The sequence below is a fragment of the Cherax quadricarinatus genome, chromosome 30 (genome assembly GCF_038502225.1).
Source record: "Cherax quadricarinatus isolate ZL_2023a chromosome 30, ASM3850222v1, whole genome shotgun sequence".
Lineage (NCBI taxonomy): Eukaryota > Metazoa > Arthropoda > Malacostraca > Decapoda > Parastacidae > Cherax > Cherax quadricarinatus.
Window position 1 is genome coordinate 28078533 of NC_091321.1, and position 24690 is coordinate 28103222.

Genomic DNA, 24690 nt, shown 5'->3' on the forward strand with positions numbered 1-24690 from the left:
TCAAAGGCAGTGGGACCAGACAACATCTCTCCATGGGTCCTTAAAGAGGGAGCAGAAATATTGTGTGAGCCATTAACAAAGATCTTCAGTACATCATTTGAAACTGGGCAACTCCCTGAGGTATGGAAAATGGCAAATGTAGTCCCAATTTTTAAAAAGGGAGACAGACATGAGGCACTAAACTACAGACCTGTATCACTAACGTGTATAGTATGCAAGGTCATGGAGAAGATCATCAGGAGGAGAGTGGTGGGGGCACCTGGAAAGAAACAAGTGTATAATTGACAACCAGCACGGTTTCAGGGAAGGAAAATCCTGTGTCACAAACCTACTAGAGTTTTATGACAAGGTGACAGAAGTAAGACAAGCGAGAGAGGGGTGGATCGACTGCATATTTTTGGACTGCAAGAAGGCCTTCGACACAGTTCCTCACAAGAGGTTACTGCAAAAGCTAGAGGACCAGGCACACATAACAGGAAAGGCACTGCAATGGATCAGAGAATATCTGACAGGGAGGCAGCAACGAGTCATGGTACGCGACGAGGTGTCAGAGTGGGCGCCTGTGACAAGCGGGGTTCCACAGGGGTCAGTCCTAGGACCTGTGCTGTTCTTGGTATATGTGAACGACATAACGGAAGGGATGTGATGTGAAGTTAATGAGAAGAATCAAATCGGACGAGGATCAGGCAGGACTACAAAGAGACCTGGACAGGCTACAAGCCTGGTCCAGCAACTGGCTCCTTGAATTTAACCCTGCCAAATGCAAAGTCATAAAGATTGGGGAAGGGCAAAGAAGACCGCAGACACAATATAGTTTAGATGGCCAAAGACTGCAAACCTCACTCAAGGAAAAAGATCTGGGGGTGAGTATAACATCGAGCATATCTCCTGAGGCGCACATCAATCAGGCCCAGTGGCCTGGTGGCTAAAGCTCCCGCTTCACACACGGAGGGCCCGGGTTCGATTCCCGGCGGGTGGAAACATTTCGACACGTTTCCTTACACCTATTGTCCTGTTCACCTAGCAGCAAATAGGTACCTGGGTGTTAGTCGACTGGTGTGGGTCGCAGCCTGGGGGACAAGATTAAGGACCCCAATGGAAATAAGTTAGACAGTCCTCGATGACGCACTGACTTTCTTGGGTTATCCTGGGTGGATAACTCTCCGGGGTTAAAAATCCGAACGAAATCTTATCTTATCTCTTATCTTAACTGCTGCAGCATACGGGCGCCTGGCAAACCTACGGATAGCGTTCCGATACCTCAGTAAGGATTCGTTTAAGACTCTGTATACCATTTATGTCAGGCCCATACTGGAGTATGCAGCACCAGTTTGGAATCCACACCTAGAAAATGTACAGAGAACTTTCACGGCGCGCATAACGGAGATAAAACACCTCAATTACTGGGAGCGCTTGAGGTTTCTAAACCTGTATTCCCTGGAACGCAGGAGGGAGAGATACATGATTATATACACCTGGAAAATCCTAGAGGGACTAGTACCGAACTTGCACACGAAAATCACTCACTACGAAAGCAAAAGACTTGGCAGACGATGCACCATCCCCCCAATGAAAAGCAGGGGTGTCACTAGCACGTTAAGAGACCATACAATAAGTGTCAGGGGCCCGAGACTGTTCAACTGCCTCCCAGCACACATAAGGGGGATTACCAACAGACCCCTGGCAGTCTTCAAGCTGGCACTGGACAAGCACCTAAAGTCAGTTCCTGATCAGCCGGGCTGTGGCTCGTACGTTGGTTTGCGTGCAGCCAGCAGCAACAGCCTGGTTGATCAGGCGCTGATCCACCAGGAGGCCTGGTCACAGACCGGGCCGCGGGGGCGTTGACCCCCGAAACTCTCTCCAGGTAAACTCCAGGTAGTCAAGCACGTCAAGAAATTAGAGAAAGTGCAAAGGTTTGCAACAAGACTAGTCCCAGAGCTACGGGGATTGTCCTATGAAGAAAGGTTGAGGGAAATCGGCCTGACGACACTGGAGGACAGGAGGGTCAGGGGAGACATGATAACGACATATAAAATACTGCGCGGAATAGACGAAGTGGACAAAGACGGGATGTTCCAGAGATGGGACACAGACACAAGAGGTCACAATTGGAAGTTGAAGACTCAGATGAATCAAAGGGATGTTAGGAAGTATTTCTTCAGTCATAGAGTAGTCAGGCCATGGAATAGCCTAGAAAGTGATGTAGTGGAGGCAGGAACCATACATAGTTTTAAGGCGAGGTATGATAGAGCTCATGGGGCAGGGAGAGAGAGGACCTAGTAGCAATCAGCGAAGAGGCGGGGCCAGGAGCTGTGAATCGACCCCTGCAACCACAAATAGGTGAGTACAAATAGGTGAGTACACACACACTTTAGTTTAATATCTTTATTATGCACCCCATACCCATCCTGTGGGCGGTAGTCAAAAGATTACAAAGGTACATAATGGGTCCAGTGACTGGACCCCAAAGTTATGATAGCTGAACTAGTTACAAAGGTAATGAACTCCAGGTAGATCTGGTCACAATCATGGCAAGTTACAAAGGTAATGAATCAGCTTCACTCCTATACACGGTTACAGTCATGAGCAAATTACAAAGTAATGAACCACTGATAAGACGTAGGACTTCTGCGTCAGGCATCGTCGGGTATGGACGCCTCTCTCTCGCCTGTGTCAGTGACAAATTTCCACCTTTCTCACTGGGACGCTTGTCCTCATCTATCTGGGTCGTCGGGCACTCGACAGGAGGGACACTTGTACATCGGCTTACTTTTAGCCAGTTAGTTTAATATGTTTATTATGCACCCCATACCCATCCTGTGGGCGGTAGTCAAAAGATTACAGAGGTACATAATTGGTCCAGGGACTGGACTCCAAAGTAGCTGAGCAAGTTACAAAGGTAATGAACTCGATCTGGTCATAATCATGACCAAGTTACAAAGATAATGAGCTCCAGGTTGAGCTGGTCACACTCATGAATAATTGCAAAGGTAATGAATCATAAACACATTAATCATGAGAATTTACAAAGGTAATGAGCTCCAGGTAGAGCTGGTCAAAATCATGACAAGTTTCAAAGGTAATGAATGATAAACACGTTATGACATGATTACAATCATAGACAAATTACAGAGTAATGAGCAGTTAACAAACATAGTAGGGAATTCATCCATTGCCCCAACAACAGATGTTGCTAGGTGCCTCTCTCTCCTCGGTAGACAGCCATTGGAAACAGCAGCAAGTTGCCCAGGGATCTGCTGCTTGCACGAGCACCATCGACCCTCCCCAAGAGGTCCAAGAAGCCAGTGACTCCGTTAGCAGCCCGATGGAGAGCTGTCGTAGGGACATGTCAGCGTCCTGGTGGACGCCAAGTTGATTGAAGATCCCAGGCCCTCGTGTGCACGGATGTTGAAGCTTGAGGAACTGAGTACACACTGCCTGTGGCACACCTGGCAGCTGCCTCGCGGTCGAACTCCACGATGCTGTCCCTGTAGTGGAAGTTCTTGTGAGCCCGGCACTCCCTTTTAGCCAGCTCCATATTTTCCGCTCTGCGGAAAATTCTTTATCGGTCTTGGGTGGGAAGCCGGTTACTGAACTCAGGTGGGAGTGTGGGCGTCCCTCTCTGCTGGGGCTTGGCAAGGTGGTCCACCAAATCTAATTGGAAACTTCAACTTTCTATCTCTATTTACAAAGGAACTTTTGTTCCTTTTCTCTCATCGCCCAACCTTGGGCAACAATTTTTCCTCGTACCATCGAGAAACCAGTCTCGATACTGCATGAGCTGTCAGTGGCCCTGATAAACCCAACAAGAAGAAGACTTAGAAGTTTGTAAGTTTATTCAGGTATTGGAACACATAAATACAGTTAGGCAAATTATCATACGTAGCAACATATATGTAGATTACCTAGAATAAACCAAAAGTCAAAGTGACAAGAAGGCAGGCAGCTGTTAGTGACCCTTATAAATACAAGAAGAAGCAGACGTAAGTCAAGTGAAAACGGACATCAGGGAAGCAACAAAAGTCACTATTACTACTGCTGCTGCTGTAGTCATCGGCAGCGTAAACCTCCATGAAAACTACAGGTATTCTCTAGTTTAGTTAGTTGTGCTGCCTGAGCGACTGGTTTTTTGTGCACCTCATGTGAGCAGTAGTGCAAAAAAAAAAAAAACAGGATTACGAAGGTCACAGTGAGTCTTGGTTATTCAAATTCAAATTCAAAGTTTATTCTCTATAAGTATTACAGTGCTGAGTTTACAGAATTTGGTTATTGTGTGGTTTACATGTAGTAAAATAATAATTACAGAGTGTACCACTAGAACACCTAGCATGGCTAGGCATTTCGGGCAGACTTATATTAAATCTTAGGTTTAAAATGTTACAGAATTATGAGATAAGTTGGTATTATGGCTAAGTGACTAAATACTAGTTTGTAAGTTTAGCAATGTGAATGCTTTTTGTTTTGGCACAGTACATAGTTTCAGTATTGGAGTATCACAGGATTCATTATTTTAAGATTGAGATTAATATTTCTGTTTATGGTCAAATGGGTGAGTGAGTGTAAGTGTGAACCACCAGGTGGTATTCGTGTAGTTAGTTGATGGGGTTTATCAGGGAGATAAGATGTTTTCTAATGGTAGTTTTGAAGGTGATGAATGTGTCTGCAGTTCTAGAGTTCTCAGGTAGGGTGTTCCAGATTTTAGGGTCTTTGACATACATTGAATTTTTGTAAAGGTTTAGTCGGACACGGGGAATGTCGTCGAGATGCTTGTGTCTGGTGTTATGCCTGTGGGTTCTGTCACAACTATCAAGAAAGCGTTTTAGGTCAAGGTTGATATTGGAGTTTAAGGTCCTGTAGATGTAGATTGCACAGTAGTAAGTGTGGATGTACTGAACGGGGAGTAAGTTTAGATCTATGAAGAGTGGGGGCTTAGTCTCCACTGAGCATTGTTACATCACTAGAAAGAAATATTAGTCATTTCATATTTTACAATTACTTCATATAGTTGTTGTACACAGTATAGTAAGGAATACAATCTCAAAATGTTTAATCTTATTACTACTAAAGAAAAAAAAGGAAAAAATGGCCATAACCGGGTTGCAGTCTCAATTATTATTATTATTATAGTCAAAACCAAGCGCTCATCCTACTAGGGTAATACAGCACAATCTCAATAAAAAAAAAAAATTCATTCATCTGGTAGATGCAAAATGTTGATATAGTCTCAGGATTTCAGATATCTTATCATTAACACTGAGGTATTTTACCATATCCTGTAAGGTTTGCCTGGAGATGTCTCTGGAAGGTTTGATGTTTGGACACTAACATATAGTATTCCAGTGTAAGGTACTGTCTCTGTCCACACACTTTACATTTTATGTCTCTGACATCTCTATACAAACCATAGTGCCAGAGATACAGCCCAGCCTTAGTCTAGCAGTAGTAACATCTTGCAATCAACTAACCTTATTGCTTTCTTCATAGATATGTTTAACCTGACACATTTCACACAGTTCCTATCTGTACTGTTCTACTTTCTTCAAGCTCGTTTGCTAGTTCCTTTCTGACAATGCCTCGTAGGCTTTTTTTTTTTTTAGAAAACCCCAAATTATACTCATCATTCACTTTATTTAATACTTACTTAGCTAATTCATCAACTTTGTCATGTTCATGGAGGCATATGTGACAGATGATCCACAAAGGTTAACTTTAATCCATTTCTTAATAATTTATGTATACAGTAGGGTAAAGGAGGTTTTGTGTGCGAGGGGCTTGGACTTCCAGCGGGCATGCGTGAGCGTGTTTGATAGGAGTGAATGGAGACAAATGGTTTTTAATACTTGACGTGCTGTTGGAGTGTGAGCAAAGTAACATTTATGAAGGGATTCAGGGAAACCGGCAGGTCGGACTTGAGTCCTGGAGATGGGAAGTACAGTGCCTGCACTCTGAAGGAGGGGTGTTAATGTTGCAGTTTAAAAACTGTAGTGTAAAGCACCCTTCTGGCAAGACAGTGATGGAGTGAATGATGGTGAAAGTTTTTCTTTTTCAGGCCACCCTGCCTTGGTGGGAATCGGCCAGTGTGTTAATAAAAAAAAATAGGGCCTCACTTATTCGGCAGGTTAGGTTCCAGGCTACTGCCGGAAGCAGACTTCGCCAGAAAGCAGAACTCCATTTTTTCTATTTATAAATGCCAGATAACAAGTTTACACTAACATATATTAAGTTAACAATAAAACTAGGCATTAAAAAGTAAAATACACACACAGTACACTCATTATTTACCTCAAAATATTTGTAGTCTTAATGTAGGGCAAAAGTTTAGTATTTACTCTTAAGAAGTCAGGTGTGGCAGCCCTCCTGGCCACCCCATCCACACATACTATACTACAATGCTTAAAGCTCCCTAGAGCAATAAAATGCATATGCACCTAAAGTCGGTACCTGACCAGCCGGGCTGTGGCTCGTACGTTGGATTGCATGCAGCCAGCAGTAACAGCCTGGTTGATCAGGCTCTGATCCACCAGGAGGCCTGGTCACAGACCGGGCCGCGGGGGCGTTGACCCCCGGAACTCTCTCCAGGTAAACAGTACATGCATTACTTACCTTAAAATATTTGTAGTCTTAATGATCTTAATGTAGGGTGAGAGCTGAAAAGTATTTATTTGTAGAAAGTTGTGTGGGAGGTATGGCATCCTGCCTGGCCACTTATACCTACTACGGCATTAAGCTCCATAGAGCAATAAAATGCATATATAGTACACTCATTAATTACCTTAAAATATTTGTAGTCTTAATGTAGGGTGAGAGGTGAGTTTTATTTGTATGAAGTCAGGTTGGGAAGTATGGGTAGCCAGAAATGGCAGCCCTCCCAACCCCACCCACTTATAATGTAAACAAACCAGATGAACGCATCTGGTTTTCGTCACAAATCCTACAAGTTGCCTGGCTACCACAAGTCCTACAGGTTGCCTGGCTACCACAAGTTCTACAAGTCACCTGGCTACCACATCTCATATTTATGTTAATTTATTCTACTGTGGGGTGTATTTAGATAGGTTAAGCAAAATGTCTGTACATACTAACGTTTTATATATTTAATGCTCCTTAGAGTGATTATTATTGTGTTATTATTATCATTATAATATGGCATCTTCAAGACTAATAAGACACTCTTAATGATTTTAATGTGTACCTGCATGCCAGCACAGTGTGTAAGTTTACTTAGGTACAGGTACACATACGTATAATTATCAGTTATAATAATAATGTAGGTATGTATTCCACCTGGGCTACATACCTACACCAACCTACATAGCCACACGATATTTAATGTGGCCCAGAGCCATATTATTACCATCGACATACCATGTTCACTGACTTTAATCGTTTCTAACAACTATCATAAACATCATAAACAAAGGGAGAAGTAATGAATAATTCATTCCGAAAATTGTAAACAAAATAAGTCATTCTGACTTTTTGGGTTATCCTAGGTTCTCTACACATATGCTGCTATGTATGATAATCTATGTAACTATATTTGTGTATACCTGAATAAACTTGCTCACTTACTATGTATTAAGGGGAGTGACGTAATGTTTTCCCTCCACCCGGCTACCACACCTATATAGTATATAAACAAAATGTTTATATCTTATGTAACGTGTTTCTTGTATAATTTTGAAAATATCATAGATGGATTAATGAAAATGTCTATATTGATGTAAAATTAGACATTTAGTGTGCCCAAGAGTGATTATTATTACATAATAGAGAGATGTGCATATGGAGAATGTAAACAAATCGGGTGGCCCGCGCCATATTTGAAAGACCACTTGCTGTATAGAAAGTTTTGATCATAATTTGAGATCGCCGTATTAGCGGAATGCTGTAAGGCGAAACGCCGAAAAGCGGGGCCCTTCTGTATCCATACTTAGCTTCATGTACAGACTATTTAGAACAAGTAATGAGGAAAGAGTCACTTAGAAGTACACTGAGTGCAGTTGTAGTTTCAACATTCTTTTTTTTTGTGGGTGAATGTGTGCACTTACCTTTTTGTGGTTGCAGGGGTTGAGTCATAGCTCTTGGCCCCATGTGTGCATGCTTGTGTGTGTTCGTGCATGGGAGAGGGAGGGAGGGGAAAGGAGAGGGAGGGGGAGAGTGGAAGGGAGAGGGAGGAGGGAGGGAGGGAGAATTTTTGTTATTTTCATCACCTTGCTCTTTCCTACATTTACTTTTATTTTTGTTCTTTTACATGCTTTCAAAATTCATCTTCTGTTTAGAATCTTCCAAAAGAAATGTGTCATAATTAAAAAAATATTGTTTGACAGATTGAAATAAAAACTGAAAATGGAAACTATGAAGAATAGAGGAATACATAGAAAACGGGGAAGGCCTAGGAAGAAACCAAAGATAGAAATTGAGGAGGAAGAAATGATGTCTTATGAGGTTTGTGTTGTAACAGCAGTTACAGTAATGCTGTTTTACATTATTACACTGAGCATAATATTTGCTTTGTAAAAAGTTACTGTGCATGTATATTATTTTGCTGATGCCTTTAATGTTTTTACTAATATTATACAGGTGCACATCCCTTTATCTGAAACCCTTAGGCCCTGTATTGTTTCGAACTTCAGAATGATTCTCGGCACTGCTAAGTGGAGGTGTGACCCAGCATGGGTCACACCGCCACTTAGCAAGAAAAACTTCGGTTTTCGGAACTTTTCGAATTTCAGAATTTTGGATAAAGGGATGTGGACCTGTACTATAAATATTTGATTCTGAAAACATTGCATCATGTTCCTTCTTTTATGTTGATTTTAAAATTTGTTCTTGGTTATGCTCACAGCTTAGCTCAAAATTCAGATTTCCTGATTACTTATGTATAGTTGCAGTGTTAGTTTGTCATATAAGTTTCCTGTTGTAACTCTTACTGCTATACCTCCAGCCTGTCACTGTGAAGAAATATTTTTATAGTACAGTGGAACCTCTACTTACGAGTTTAATCCATTCCATGACCTTGCTCGCCAACTGGATTTGCTCGTTTGCAGAGTCAATTTTCCTCATTTAAATTAGTTGAAATGCAATTAATCTGTTCCAGTGGAATTCTGTACTTCAATCATTTCGCTAATATCAACTCTACGGCTTATTTATCTATCTCACTTCATCTAATATGACATAATAAACAATATAAATAACATACAAACCTGATATATACTCTAAAATGAATAAAATATGTCATTCATGTGGTGGCATGGGCGGTGTCGGCAGTGGACGAGTTTGTCTGGAGACCGGGCAAAATACTTCATGAATAATTTCACTAATATCATCCATACGGCTTATTTATATATCACAGTTCATCTAATATGACATAAAAAACAATAAAAATAACATAGAAACATGATATATACTCTAGAATGAATAAAATATGTCATTATGTAACAGGTGGAGGCGGCCACAACCACTCCCTCTTTGTTGTTGTAAATACAGTGGACCCCCGCATAACGATCACCTCCGAATGCGACCAATTATGTAAGTGTATTTATGTAAGTGCGTTTATACGTGTATGTTTGGGGGTCTGAAATGGACTAACCTACTTCACAATATTCCTTATGGGAACAAATTCGGTCAGTACTGGCACCTGAACATACTTCTGGAGTGAAAAAATATCGTTAACTGGGGGTCCACTGTACTGCCATCTAGTGACAACCTTTTGAAGCCGTCTATTATAATTGTTATATGTATTACATTATTATTATATATGTAATTAATAAATTATTTAATAAATGTATGGAAGAGGGTAAGGTACCTAGGGATTGGCAGAGAGCATGCATAGTTCCTTTGTATAAAGGCAAAGGGGATAAAAGAGAGTGCAAAAATTATAGGGGGATAAGTCTGTTGAGTGTACCTGGTAAAGTGTATGGTAGAGTTATAATTGAAAGAATTAAGAGTAAGACGGAGAATAGGATAGCAGATGAACAAGGAGGCTTTAGGAAAGGTAGGGGGTGTGTGGACCAGGTGTTTACAGTGAAACATATAAGTGAACAGTATTTAGATAAGGCTAAAGAGGTCTTTGTGGCATTTATGGATTTGGAAAAGGCGTATGACAGGGTGGATAGGGGGGCAATGTGGCAGATGTTGCAAGTGTATGGTGTAGGAGGTAGGTTACTGAAAGCAGTGAAGAGTTTTTACGAGGATAGTGAGGCTCAAGTTAGAGTATGTAGGAAAGAGGGAAATTTTTTCCCAGTAAAAGTAGGCCTTAGACAAGGATGTGTGATGTCACCGTGGTTGTTTAATATATTTATAGATGGGGTTGTAAGAGAAGTAAATGCGAGGGTCTTGGCAAGAGGCGTGGAGTTAAAAGATAATCACACACAAAGTGGGAGTTGTCACAGCTGCTCTTTGCTGATGACACTGTGCTCTTGGGAGATTCTGAAGAGAAGCTGCAGAGATTGGTGGATGAATTTGTTAGGGTGTGCAAAAGAAGAAAATTAAAGGTGAATACAGGAAAGAGTAAGGTTATGAGGATAACAAAAAGATTAGGTGATGAAAGATTGAATATCAGATTGGAGGGAGAGAGTATGGAGGAGGTGAACGTATTCAGATATTTGGGAGTGGACGTGTCAGCGGATGGGTCTATGAAAGATGAGGTGAATCATAGAATTGATGAGGGAAAAAGAGTGAATGGTGCACTTAGGAGTCTGTGGAGACAAAGAACTTTGTCCTTGGAGGCAAAGAGGGGAATGTATGAGAGTATAGTTTTACCAACGCTCTTATATGGGTGTGAAGCGTGGGTGATGAATGTTGCAGCGAGGAGAAGGCTGGAGGCAGTGGAGATGTCATGTCTGAGGGCAATGTGTGGTGTGAATATAATGCAGAGAATTCGTAGTTTGGAAGTTAGGAGGAGGTGCGGGATTACCAAAACTGTTGTCCAGAGGGCTGAGGAAGGGTTGTTGAGGTGGTTCGGACATGTAGAGAGAATGGAGCGAAACAGAATGACTTCAAGAGTGTATCAGTCTGTAGTGGAAGGAAGGCGGGGTAGGGGTCGGCCTAGGAAGGGTTGGAGGGAGGGGGTAAAGGAGGTTTTGTGTGCGAGGGGCTTGGACTTCCAGCAGGCATGCGTGAGCGTGTTTGATAGGAGTGAATGGAGACAAATGGTTTTTAATACTTGACGTGCTGTTGGAGTGTGAGCAAAGTAACATTTATGAAGGGATTCAGGGAAACCGGCAGGCCGGACTTGAGTCCTGGAGATGGGAAGTACAGTGCCTGCACTCTGAAGGAGGGGTGTTAATGTTGCAGTTTAAAAACTGTAGTGTAAAGCACCCTTCTGGCAAGACAGTGATGGAGTGAATGATGGTGAAAGTTTTTCTTTTTCGGGCCACCCTGCCTTGGTGGGAATCGGCCAGTGTGATAATAAAAAAAAAAAAAAATTATTATTATACATATTATTATTATTATTATTATTATTATTATTGTATTATACTATTATTATTATATGTATTATTATTATTATTATTATTATTATTATTATTATTATTATTATTATTATTATTATTATTATTATTATTATTATTATTATATAAATAATTTGTAATTTTTATTCACACAAAAAATATAAGATTTACTGTTATTCCTTATTGCAATAATTGTATTAATAATGCCAACCCATTCACGACTGCATATTGGAATGGACAGTGACGTCATTTGTTTACTCTGAAACCACCAAGCAATTGACCATTTCTCCCAGGTTGAGCTCAATTTCAAGGCACTTTTCGTCGTGAAAGCAATCAAAATCATATCTATTTCTGTAATATACAGTGGACCCCCGCATAACGTTGGCATCGCATAGTGTTAAATCCGCATAGCGATACATTTTATCGCTAAAATTTTGCCTCGCATAGTGCTAAAAAATTCGCTCAACGCGATTCGTCTGAGACACATCCATGCGGCCTGAGCCAGCCTCATTGTTCACATTATTTACAAGCCAGCCTCCGCGGTAACATTCAAGCATACAATCGGAACATTTCGTATTATTACAGCCTTTTTACAGTGATTTCACCTGAAAAATAAGTGACCATGGGCCCCAAGAAAGCTTCTAGTGCCAACCCTACAGGAATAAGGGTGTGAATTACTATGGAGATGAAGAAAGAGATCATTGCTAAGTATGAAAGTGGAGTGCGTGTCTCCGAGCTGCCCAGGTTGTATAGTAAACCCTAATCAACCATCGCTTCTATTGTGTCCAAGAGAACGGCAATCAAGGAAGCTGTTCTTGCCAAAGGTTTAACTGTGCTTTCGAAACAGAGATCGCAAGTGATAGAAGATGTTCAGAGACTGTTATTGGTGTGGATAAACGAAAAACAGATATGATGAATGGTTTTGAAAACCGACAAGTTGAAGAATTGAGACACTTATGCAACACATGGGAATCTTTATTGAAGAAACGTTTCGCCACATAGTGGCTTCATCAGTCCAATACAAAGTAGAAATGGGTAAGGAGAGTAGAAGTTTGAGGTAATCAGTCCCTCAACCTGGAATCGATGTGTTCAGTCCATCTCTCAAGTAGCATCTCAAGTGATCATAAGTGAAAAGGCTAGGAAGTTGCACGAGGATTTAATTAGAAAAATGCCTGCAACTAGTGGTGATGTGAGTGAATTTAAGGCCAGCAAAGGTTGGTTTGAGAGATTTAAGAGGCGTAATGGCATACATAGTGTGATAAGGCATGGTGAGGCTGCCAGTTCGGACCAAAAAGCAGCTGAAAAATATGTGCATGAATTCAAGTACATAGACAGTGAAGGACTGAAACCTGAACAAGTGTTTAATTGTGACAAAACAAGCCTGTTTTGGAAGAAAAGGCCAAGCAGGACCTACATTACTCAGGAGGAAAAGGCACTCCTAGGACATAAGCCTATGAAAGACAGGCTTACTCTTCTCATGTGTGCCAATGCTAGTGGTGATTGCAAAGTGAAGCCTTTATTAGTGTATCACTCTGAAACTCCCAGAGCATTCAGGCAAAAGAATATCCTCAAGGCTAATTTGTGTGTGCTGTGGAGGGCAAACAATAAGGCATGGGTCACTAGGGACTTTTTCTATGACTGGTTACACCAAGCATTTGCCCCCACTGTGAAAAATTACCTAACTGAAAAGAAATTAGACCTTAAGTGCCTCCTGGTGTTAGACAATGCCCCTGGTCATCCTACAGACTTGGCAGAGCGATTTTGTGGGGACATGAGCTTCATTAAGGTGAAGTTTTTGCCTCCTAATACCACTCCTCTCCTGCAGCCCATGGACCTGCAGGTTATTGCAAACTTCAAAAAACTGTACACAAAAGCTCTGTTTGAAAGGTGCTTTGTAGTGACCTCAGAGAGTTTTGGAGAGAGCACTTTAATATCCTCAATTGTGTAAACCTTATAGGTAAGGCTTGGGAGGGAGTGACTAAGAGGACCTTGAACTCTGCTTGGAAGAAACTGTGGCCAGAATGTGTAGAGCAAAGGGATTTTGAAAGATTTGAGGCTAACCCTGAGAATCCTATGCCAGTTGAGGAATCTATTGTGGCATTGGGGAAGTCCTTGGGGTTGGAGGTTAGTGGGGAGGGTGTGGAAGAGTTGGTGGAGGAGGACAATGAAGAACTAACCACTGATGAGCTGCTAGATCAACTTCAACAGCAAGAGGCTACACCTGAGGAAATTGCTTCGGAGGAGGGGAGAGCGAAATTGAAGAAGTTGCCTACTTCAAAGATTAAGGAAATCTGTGCAAAGTGGCATGAAGTGCAAACCTTCATGGATGAAAATCACCCTCAGACAGCTATTGCAAGCCATGCTGGTGACTATTACACTGACACTGTTGTGAAACACTTTAGGAAAGTCATAAAGGAACGAGAGGTACAGGCCTCTATGGACAGATATGTTGTGCGACAGAAGTCCAGTGACTCTGAAGCTGGTCCTAGTGGCATTAAAAGAAGAAGAGAAGCAACCCCAGAAAAGGACTTGACACCTCAAGTCCTAATGGAAGTGGATTCCCCTTCTAAACACTAAAACCATACAGTCTCCCCTCCTCCCATCCCATCAGTCATCACCACATCTTCAGTAAAGGTAAGTGTCATGTAACTGTGCATGTTTTCTTAAGTTTGTGTGTATTAAAATTAATATTTCATGTGGTAAAATTTTTTTTTTTTCATACTTTTGGGTGTCTTGCACGGATTAATTTGATTTCCATTATTTCTTTTGGGGAAAATTCATTCGCATAACGATAATTTCGCATAACATTGAGCTCTCAGGAATGGATTAATAGTGTTATGCGGGGGTCCACTGTATCTTCCATTCTATCAAATGAGAACAAAAGAACGAGAATACAGCCATAAAAACCATTCGAAATTACCGCTAAGGGGTGGCTAATTGCTGAGAAGTGAACTCCATTATTTATGCTTAGATTTCTTTCATTATTATTATTATTATTATTATTATTATTATTATTATTATTATTATTATTATTATTATTATTATTATTATTATCATTATTATTATCTATTATTATTATTTAAATAATTTGTAATTTTTATTCACACAAATATGGTAGGTTGGTAGACAGCAACCACCCAGGGAGGTACTACCGTCCTGCCAAGTGAGTGTAAAACGAAAGCCTGTAATTGTTTTACATGATGGTAGGATTGCTGGTGTCTTTTGTCTGTCTCATAAATATGCAAGATTACAGGCACGTCTTGCTACTTCTACTTACACTTAAGTCATACTACACATACATGTACACGTTTATTTATACACACTCATCTGAGTTTTCTTTGATTTTATCTTAATAGTTCTTGGTCTTATAAGAATAAGAATCTTTCCTCCGTAAGCCATGCGTGTTGTAAAAGTCAACTAAAATGCCGGGAACAATGGGCTAGTAACCCCTTTTCCTGTAAAGATTACTAAAAAGAATAAGAAGAAAATTGTCAAAGTGGGAAGTCTGAATGTGCGTGGATGTTGTGCAAATGATAAGAAAAAGATGATTGTGGATGTTATGAATGAGAAGAAACTGGATGTCCTGGCTTTAAGTGAAACAAAGCTGAAGGGGGTGGGAGAGTTTCAATGGAGAGGAATTAATGGGATTAGGTCAGGGGTTTCAAATAGAGTTAGAGCTAAAGAAGGAGTAGCAATAATGTTGAAGGATAAGCTTTGGCAGGAAAAGAGGGACTACAAATGTATAAATTCAAGGATTATGTGGAGTAAAATAAAGATTGGATGTGAAAAGTGGGTTATAGTAAGCGTGTATGCACCTGGAGAAGAGAGAAGTGTAGAGGAGAGAGAGAGATTCTGGGAAATGTTGAGTGAATGCGTGAGGAGTTTTGAATCAAGTGCGAGAGTAATTGTGGTTGGGGATTTCAATGCTAAAGTGGGTAAAAATGTTATAGAGGGAGTAGTAGGTAAATTTGGGATGCCAGGGGTAAATGTAAATGGGGAGCCTTTAATTGAGCTATGTGTAGAAAGAAATTTGGTAATAAGTAATACATATTTTATGAAAAAGAAGATAAATAAATATACAAGGTATGATGTAGCACGTAGTGAAAGTAGTTTGTTAGATTATGTATTGGTGGATAAAAGGTTGATGGGTAGGCTCCAGGATGTACATGTTTATAGAGGGGCAACTGATATATCGGATCATTATTTAGTTGTAGCTACAGTTAGAGTAAGAGGTAGATGGGAAAAGATGAAGGTGGCAACAACAAGTAAGAGGGAGGTGAAAGTGTATAAACTAAGGGAGGAGGAAGTTCGGGCGAGATATAAGCGACTATTGGCAGAAAGGTGGGCTAGTTCAAAGATGAGTAGTGGGGGGGGGGGGTTGAAGAGGGTTGGAATAGTTTTAAAAATGCAGTATTAGAATGTGGGGCAGAAGTTTGTGGTTATAGGAGGGTGGGGGCAGGAGGAAAGAGGAGTGATTGGTGGAATGATGAAGTAAAGGGCGTGATAAAAGAGAAAAAGGTAGCTTACGAGAGGTTTTTACAAAGTAGAAGTGTTATAAGAAGAGCAGAGTATATGGAGAGTAAAAGAAAGGTGAAGAGAGTGGTGAGAGAGTGCAAAAGGAGAGCAGATGAAAGAGTGGGAGAGGCACTGTCAAGAAATTTTAATGAAAATAAGAAAAAATTTTGGAGTGAGTTAAACAAGTTAAGAAAGCCTAGGGAAAGTATGGATTTTTCAGTTAAAAACAGAGTAGGGGAGTTAGTAGATGGGGAGAGGGAGGTATTAGGTAGATGGAGAGAATATTTTGAGGAACTTTTAAATGTTGAGGAAGAAAGGGAGGCGGTAATTTCATGCACTGGCCAGGGAGGAATACCATCTTTTAGGAGTGAAGAAGAGCAGAATGTAAGTGTGGTGGAGGTACGTGAGGCATTACGTAGAATGAAAGGGGGTAAAGCAGCTGGAACTGATGGGATCATGACAGAAATGTTAAAAGCAGGGGGGGATATAGTGTTGGAGTGGTTGGTACTTTTGTTTAATAAATGTATGAAAGAGGGGAAGGTACCTAGGGATTGGCGGAGAGCATGTATAGTCCCTTTATATAAAGGGAAAGGGGACAAAAGAGATTGTAAAAATTATAGAGGAATAAGTTTACTGAGTATACCAGGAAAAGTATACGGTACAGTTATAATTGAAAGAATTAGAGGTAAGACAGAATGTAGGATTGCGGATGAGCAGGGAGGCTTCAGAGTGGGTAGGGGATGTGTAGATCAAGTGTTTACATTGAAGCATATATGTGAACAGTATTTAGATAAAGGTAGGGAAGTTTTTATTGCATTTATGGATTTAGAAAAGGCATATGATAGAGTGGATAGAGGAGCAATGTGGCAGATGTCTAACTAATTTATTAACTTTCTTCAGTAAAGCTTTTGAGGCTGTTGACCACAATAAAGAATTTGATATTATTTACTTAGATTTTAGTAAGGCTTTTGATAGAGTTCCGCACCATAGACTGTTAAAGAAAGTGGCAGCTCATGGCATTGGGGGAAAAGTGCTCTCGTGGATCGAGTCATGGCTCACTGACAGGAAGCAGAGAGTGTCCATAAATGGGGTTAAATCCGAGTGGGGATCTGTAACAAGTGGCGTTCCACAGGGATCAATCTTGGGCCCGTTGTTGTTTATAATATATATCAATGATTTTGATGAGGGAATTACTAGTGATATGAGCAAATTCGCCAATGACACAAAGATAGGTAGGATAATTGATTCAAACGTAGATGTTATGGAACTTCAGGAGGATTTAAACAAACTCTATTCTTGGTCAGAAAAGTGGCAGATGCAGTTCAATGTAGATAAATGCAAGGTTCTGAAGCTTGGGAGTGCCCATAACCCTAGTACTTATAAGTTAAATGATGTAGAACTTAGCCATACAGATTGCAAAAAGGACTTGGGGGTTATGGTGAGCAGCAACCTTAAACCAAGACAGCAATGCCTAAGCGTACGTAATAAGGCAAATAGATTACTGGGATTTATATCAAGAAGTGTAAGCAACAGAAGTCCAGAGGTCATACTGCAGCTTTATACATCATTAGTAAGGCCTCACCTAGATTATGCAGCTCAGTTCTGGTCTCCGTATTACAAAATGGACATAAATTCGTTAGAAAACATTCAGCGTAGGATGACTAAATTAATACATAGCATTAGAAATCTTCCTTATGAAGAAAGATTGAAGACTCTTAAGTTACATTCACTTGTTAGACGAAGAATGAGGGGAGACCTGATCGAAGTGTATAAGTGGAAGATAGGTATTAATAAAGGGGATATTAATAAGGTCTTGAGGATGTCTCTCCAAGAGAGAACCCGCAGTAATGGATTTAAATTAGATAAGTTTAGATTTAGAAAGGACATAGGAAAGTATTGGTTTGGAAATAGGGTAGTTGATGAGTAGAACAGTTTACCTAGTTGGGTTATTGAGGCTGGGACTTTGGGTAGTTTCAAATCTAGGTTGGATAAGTACATGAGTGGGAGGGGTTGGATTTGAGTGGGACTTTCACATCAGAGCTTATTTCTTGGGTGGCATTGAAAATTGGGTTGGGCAAATGTTTTGTTAGTGGGATGAATTGTAAAGGACCTGCCTAGTATGGGCCAGCAGGCCTCCTGCAGTGTTCCTCCTTTCTTATGTTATGTTCTTATGTTCTTATATGGAATAGGTGGTAAGTTACTAAATGCTGTAAAGAGCTTTTATGAGGATAGTGAGGCTCAGGTTAGGGTGTGTAGAAGAGAGGGAGAATACTTCCCGGTAAAAGTAGGTCTTAGACAGGGATGTGTAATGTCACCATGGTTGTTTAATATATTTATAGATGGGGTTGTAAAAGAAGTAAATGCTAGGGTGTTCGGGAGAGGGGTGGGATTAAATTATGGGGAATTAAATACTGTACAAAATGGGAATTGACACAGTTACTTTTTGCTGATGATACTGTGCTTATGGGAGATTCTAAAGAAAAATTGCAAAGGTTAGTGGATGAGTTTGAGAATGTGTGTAAAGGTAGAAAGTTGAAAGTGAACATAGAAAAGAGTAAGGTGATGAGGGTATCAAATGATTTAGATAAAGAAAAATTGGATATCAAATTGGGGAGGAGGAGTATGGAAGAAGTGAATGTTTTCAGATACTTGGGAGTTGACGTGTCGGCAGATGGATTTATGAAGGATGAGGTTAATCATAGAATTGATGAGGGAAAAAAGGTGAGTGGTGCGTTGAGGTATATGTGGAGTCAAAAAAACGTTATCTATGGAGGCAAAGAAGGGAATGTATGAAAGTATAGTAGTACCAACACTCTTATATGGATGTGAAGCTTGGGTGGTAAATGCAGCAGCGAGGAGACGGTTGGAGGCAGTGGAGATGTCCTGTCTAAGGGCAATGTGTGTAAATATTATGCAGAAAATTCGGAGTGTGGAAATTAGGAGAAGGTGTGTAGTTAATAAAAGCATTAGTCAGAGGACAGAAGAGGGGTTGTTGAGGTGGTTTGGTCATTTAGAGAGAATGGATCAAAGTAGAATGACATGGAAAGCATATAAATCTATAGGGGAAGGAAGGAGGGGTAGGGGTCGTCCTCGAAAGGGTTGGAAAGAGGGGGTAAAGGAAGTTTTGTGGGCTAGGGGCTTGGATTTCCAGCAAGTGTGCATGAGTGTGTTAGATAGGAGCGAATGGAGGCGAATGATACTTGGGACCTGACGATCTGTTGGAGTGTGAGCAGGGTAATATTTAGTGAAGGGATTCAGGGAAACAGGTTATTTTCATATAGTCGGACTTGAGTCCTGGAAATGGGAAGTACAATGCCTGCACTTTAAAGGAGGGGTTTGGGATATTATCAGTTTGGAGGGATATGTTGTGTATCTTTATACGTATATGCTTCTAAGCTGTTGTATTCTGAGCACCTCTGCAAAAGCAGTGATAATGTGTGAGTGTGGTGAAAGTGTTGAATGGTGATGAAAGTATTTTCTTTTTGGGGATTTTCTTTTCTTTTTTGGGTCACCCTGCCTCGGTGGGAGACGGCCGACTTGTTGAAAAAAAAAAAAAAAATAAGCTTTACTGATATTCCTTATTGCAATAATTGTATAAATAATGTCAACCCATTCACGACTGCATATTGGAATGGACAGTGACGTCATTTGTTTACTCTGAAACAGCAAAGCAATGGACAATTTCTCCCAAGTTGAGCTCTATTTCAAGGTACTTTTTGTCGTGAAAGCAATTAAAATCATATCTATTTCTGTAATATATCTTCCCTTCTATCAAATGAGACCAAAAAAAACGAGAATACAACCATCAAAACCATTTGAAATTACCGCTAAGAGGTGGCTAATTGCTGAAAAGTGAACTCCATTATTTATGCTTAGATTTCTTTCATTTTTGGTGTACGTTAAGAAGCATCTTTCCATCATACATTGCCCAAGTTTCAATAAGATAGTCCAACAAACAAATGAGATACAATTCCCGAGATCAAGAGCAAGAGCCCCTCACCAGTGTCAAGGAACCTGCCTTGAGGTCTGCTAGCTTGTGGAAATTTTGCTCGCGTATGGAAGCAAAAAATTGACCCATCGACTGCTCGTATTTGGAAAAACTCGCACTTGGACACACTCGCAAGTAGAGGTTCCACTGTATTCCTTTGGCACTTCTATTTTTTCATCAGCTTACAGTTCTTACTTCTAGTTCTTACTGTGGATGGTGCTATGAATTCTTTCCATTTTTATAATACTTGGCCATCTCACACCAAGGTGCAGTGAAACCCCCATTCCCCCCCTTCCCCCCCACACACACAAAAAAAAAAGACCATCATTCACTTTATCACTGTCTTGCCAAAAGCATCTTCACATTATACTTCAGATGGCCCTCTAAACTGTAACATTTTCACCCCTCCTTCAGAGTGCAGGCACTGTACTCCCCTCCTTGCAAGACTCAGGTTTGGCTGACCAGTTTCCTTGAATCCCTTCATTAATATTACCTTGCTCACACTCCAACAGCACGTCTAATCACAAAAACTGCTTGTTCCTACTTGGCTTGATCTAACTTGCTTACGTAAGCCTGTTGGACGCTCAAGCCCCTATCACTCAAAAAAACCTCTATTACCACCTCCTTCCAACTCCTGGGATGATCCCCTACCTGTCCTTCCGTCCATCCCAAAATACTAACCAAATTTAAAGAGTGGAGAAAAATGCAGGCGTGGAAGATTAGAGCTATAAAGGTTGAGTTAACATACTTTGTTATGGGACTCTCAGCCTGACTTACATATGCAGAAGACAACAGCCATATGTTACTACAGACAGATGAAACATTAAGGAATCAGTTTGTTCATTAACCCGGATTTTAGCTGTGGTTGCATTTATTCTTTTCTGCCATGCAGCACCTAGTATATTTTGAATGAAGGGAAAGAGTAGGGATCATACCAGGAAAAGTCAAAGGGGAAACTAAAGAAGGTCTTGTGTGCTAAGGGTCATCCAAGGAAGAGTTGAAGGGAGGGGATGAAGAAGGTCTTGAGTGCTAGTTGTTGTCCCAGGAGGGGTTGGAGGGAGGAGGGCAACAATTTTAAGTGCTAGGGGCTTGAACATCCAACAGGCTTGTGTGAATGAGTTAGATCAGGGCGAGTGGAGACAAGTGATGTTTATGATGTGTTGCACATCAAGAAAGAATAAATGGCCAAATCTGGGTTAGTGAACGGATCAATTGCTTAATGTTTTTCTGTTTGTGGTAATGTGTATTGTCTTCTGCATCTGTAAATTAGCCTTAAGAGCCCCATAACTAAGTATTGTAACTTGAACTTCATAGTGAATTTGGTGGCTATTCATTCCTGCCATATATCACCTTAGATACCCTTCCTGAAAAATATTCAGAATTATAGTTATTATGTATCTTGTATGTGGTTACCATTTTTCTTGTATGTGGTTAACATGTTTTTTGTGTGTGGTTATCACATTTCTTGTACAGTGCTCATCATTAAATTATGCCAGCTTTTCTGAAACCACAACTACAAAATAGGGCATCCTTCAACTGTCTAAGAAGTGATTAACACATTCCTCAGGGTTTCATGGGGTAAATTTCCCTGTGACTTGCAGATAGCATCCTTAAGCCTTGAGAGTGGCTGATAGCCTTCCCATAGTATATCTCTATCAAAGCCCAGAGGTCTCAGTGGGGTTTAAGCTTGGGAAATATCCAGGCCAATCATCTAAGAAGGGTACCTCACAGGAACAAGGCAGCTGAAAGACAGGTTTTGCACTGCCTTACAGAAAAACTTTGTACCATACTACATGAAAGATTTAGGTAAATGATAGAGCAATTCTAGGTAGGTTACTACAGTTATTGTTAGTGGAGACATTTTTTGAGGCTTCCCTGGACTGATTTTGGTGTGGGCATGTCATTAGCAGTGTCTGCAAGGGACTGATGGAACAAGGTCATCACTGATTATTTAATTTTGTTTACAGGAATTACAAGCTAAGGTACAGATGTTAGAGGAGCACAACAAGAAATTATCACAGTTACTCTCAAGAAGTCCTGTGCCACATAAAATGTTTGAAACACAAAAGTTGGAGACAAAGAAAACTATTGCATGGTGAGCTTATAATTGACATTTGCAACCTTGCCTTATAAGAAACTGAAATGGTGAAAAACTGTTTATTGCAATATTTAATACAAGTACTGTAGTGTACTATTCATATCATATGGATGGCAAAATTTTATTTTTTTTTACCAAATAAAGACAGTTTTACTGTCTTTTAATTATTTGCCATATAAAGGTAGCAAAATTGAATTTTTTTATCACATGAAAAAAAGCAAAAGTATATTGTATTTAATTTTTTTACATACAGCCAAACTGTATTTTCATTTTTAATTTCACATTGGCCTTGTCCCACCAATATAATTTTAAAATGAACATGTATATTGTTCAGTGTTCCCCCTTGAACAAGTGACTGACTCCTTTAATTAGTTCAGTACTTGTAGCTCAAATTTCATGTTAGAAAATGTCTCAAACCACTCTTGAAACATTGAAATAGGCAATAGAAGCAGTTTAATCTTGTTCTTTTACAATTGATAATATTTTTAATTTTTTTCAATTGAATGTGAAAAGTCCATTGCCCCTCTGTTTCTACAGTTATCCCAAAAGACAAATTCTGCTGAAAATTGCTTACCTGGGCTGGAACTACCAGAGCTCTGCTTCACATAGTGATATACAGAAGATGGTTGAAGATAAACTGTTGCAGGCTCTCTTAAAAGTTTCCTTAATTGATGCTCCTGACTCTGCAAAGTTCCACAGGTAGTTTTTTTTTTTTTTAAGTTTTTAAAACACTACCACAGTGTTGTCATATACTGTGTGTCACCATTGACCAGTGTATTAATCAGGGCAATGTGTGGTTATGCACATTTTGTGTATGTATACACACATATTTAAAGGTGCATGTATTTTCTACTTTTTTTTTTAATGGCCATTTCCCACTGAGGCAGGGTGACCCAAAAAGAAAGAAAAAACCTAAAAGAAAGAAAAAACTTTCATCATCATTCAACACTTTCACCATCACTCATACATAATCACTGTCTTTTCAGAGGCACTCAGATACGACAGTTTACATGTCCCTCCAAACTGCCAATATCCCAAACCCCTCCTTTAACCTTTTGAGGGTCCGTCCCATAGTTCTACAGCTTTAAAGCCTGGGTCCAAGCTGTAGAACTGTGGCTTGAGCTCAGTTCACTCAGATAAGCTGTAAGCAGTAAATTTGGGCCTAGATATGAGAGAATACATCTATGTGGTAAGTGTGCACCACATCAAACAAATACTGCAGCACGCAACGCATAATGAGGAGAAAACCGAGACCATATTTTTGGATTAAAACAGTGACTTTGCAGTGTTTTTTTGTATGTTTTTTACAGTTGTATTTGTGATTTCTTGATCTCATAGATAGATAGAATGAAAGATATATTACAGAAATAGAGGTAATTTTGATTGGTTTTAGTACTGAAAATGGCTTGAAACTGAGCTCAAATTAGTGGAAATGTTCAATTTTTGCCAATGTTCAAGAGTAAACAAGTGATATCACGCATCTAATACACATCAGCTGGTGGGTCTAATATACGTTCGTGGATATGCTAATATTATTTATACAATTATTACAATATTGCATAACAGTAAATCTATTTTTTGGTGTGAATAAAAATTCATTATATGAATAAAAAATCAAAATGGAGTTCATTTGTAAAGCCTGAAAATGTAACTAATAAACAGAGGAAATGCTAGTTTAATGCCAGGAATGCCTGCATTGTTTATTCTGGACCCTATTTTGAAACTGGAATATTTTGAACTTGTGCTCAGTTGATAAAATAGAAGTAATACTAGCGAAATAGCTAAGAATTTGGTTGAATGGAATAATGTAATTGGCCTAAAATGGGAGTCAAAGTTGGCAAAATCGCAGATGCTGAAACAGCAAAATTTGTGAGAGCGTAATTTTGTCAATTTTCGATGAAATTTCATACTTTTTGTTTTATTACCTTAAGAAAAAGATTATCATTTCATAAGAAAAAATAACTAACATTTTTTTAAAAATTCTTGGACCCTGCCTGTCACTCTGAGATTTGGCCTCTGGACCTTCAAAGGGTTAAAGTGCAAGCATTGTACTTCCTATTTTCAACTTTTCATATAAATATATTCAGATGTACTTGTGTGTACATATATACTACATGTTATGTTTTTTTTTTTTTTTTAACAAACCGGCCATATCACACTGATGCAAGGTGACCTAAAAAGAAAAATTCACGTTTCTCTTTTTAAATTTAGTAATGTATATAGGAGAAGGGGTTACAAGCCCCTTGCTCCCATCATTTTAGTCGCCTCATACGACACGCATGGCTTACGGAGGAAGAATTCTGTTCCACTTCCCCATGGAGATAAGCGGAAATAAACAAGAACAAGAACTAGTAAGAAAATAGAAGGGAACCCGGGGGAGGGGGATGTATATATATGCTTGTACATGCAAGTGTAGTGTGACCTAAGTGTGAGTAGAAGTAGCAAGACGTACCTGAAATCTTGCATGTTTATGAAACAGAAAAATGACACCAGCAATCCTACCATCATGTAAAACAATTACAGGTTTCTGTTTCACTCTCACTTGGCAGGACAGTAGTACCTCCCTGGGCAGTTGCTGTCTACCAGTCTACTACGTAGGACTACATGTTATGTACAGTCGACCCTCAACTAACGGC

General features: G+C 39.9%; 1 protein-coding gene across 5 annotated transcripts in view; it reads left to right on the plus strand.

The window, feature by feature from the left end:
* Positions 1 to 3556: 3556 nt before the first annotated feature.
* LOC128692478 (uncharacterized) overlaps positions 3557 to 24690 on the plus strand; it is a 97242-nt gene continuing 76108 nt past the window's right edge. The window contains exons 1-4 of one of the 5 annotated variants that reach the window (XM_070090040.1): positions 3559 to 3842; positions 8331 to 8448; positions 21924 to 22051; positions 22592 to 22753. In XM_070090040.1, coding sequence (XP_069946141.1) covers positions 8350 to 8448; positions 21924 to 22051; positions 22592 to 22753 — 389 coding nt within the window. In that variant the 5' untranslated portion in view covers positions 3559 to 3842; positions 8331 to 8349. Of the gene's footprint in view, positions 4085 to 7593; positions 7631 to 8330; positions 8449 to 21923; positions 22052 to 22591; positions 22754 to 24690 lie in introns of those variants that run through there. The other 4 variants (XM_070090039.1, XM_070090038.1, XM_070090041.1 and 1 more) reach the window with 4 other exon arrangements.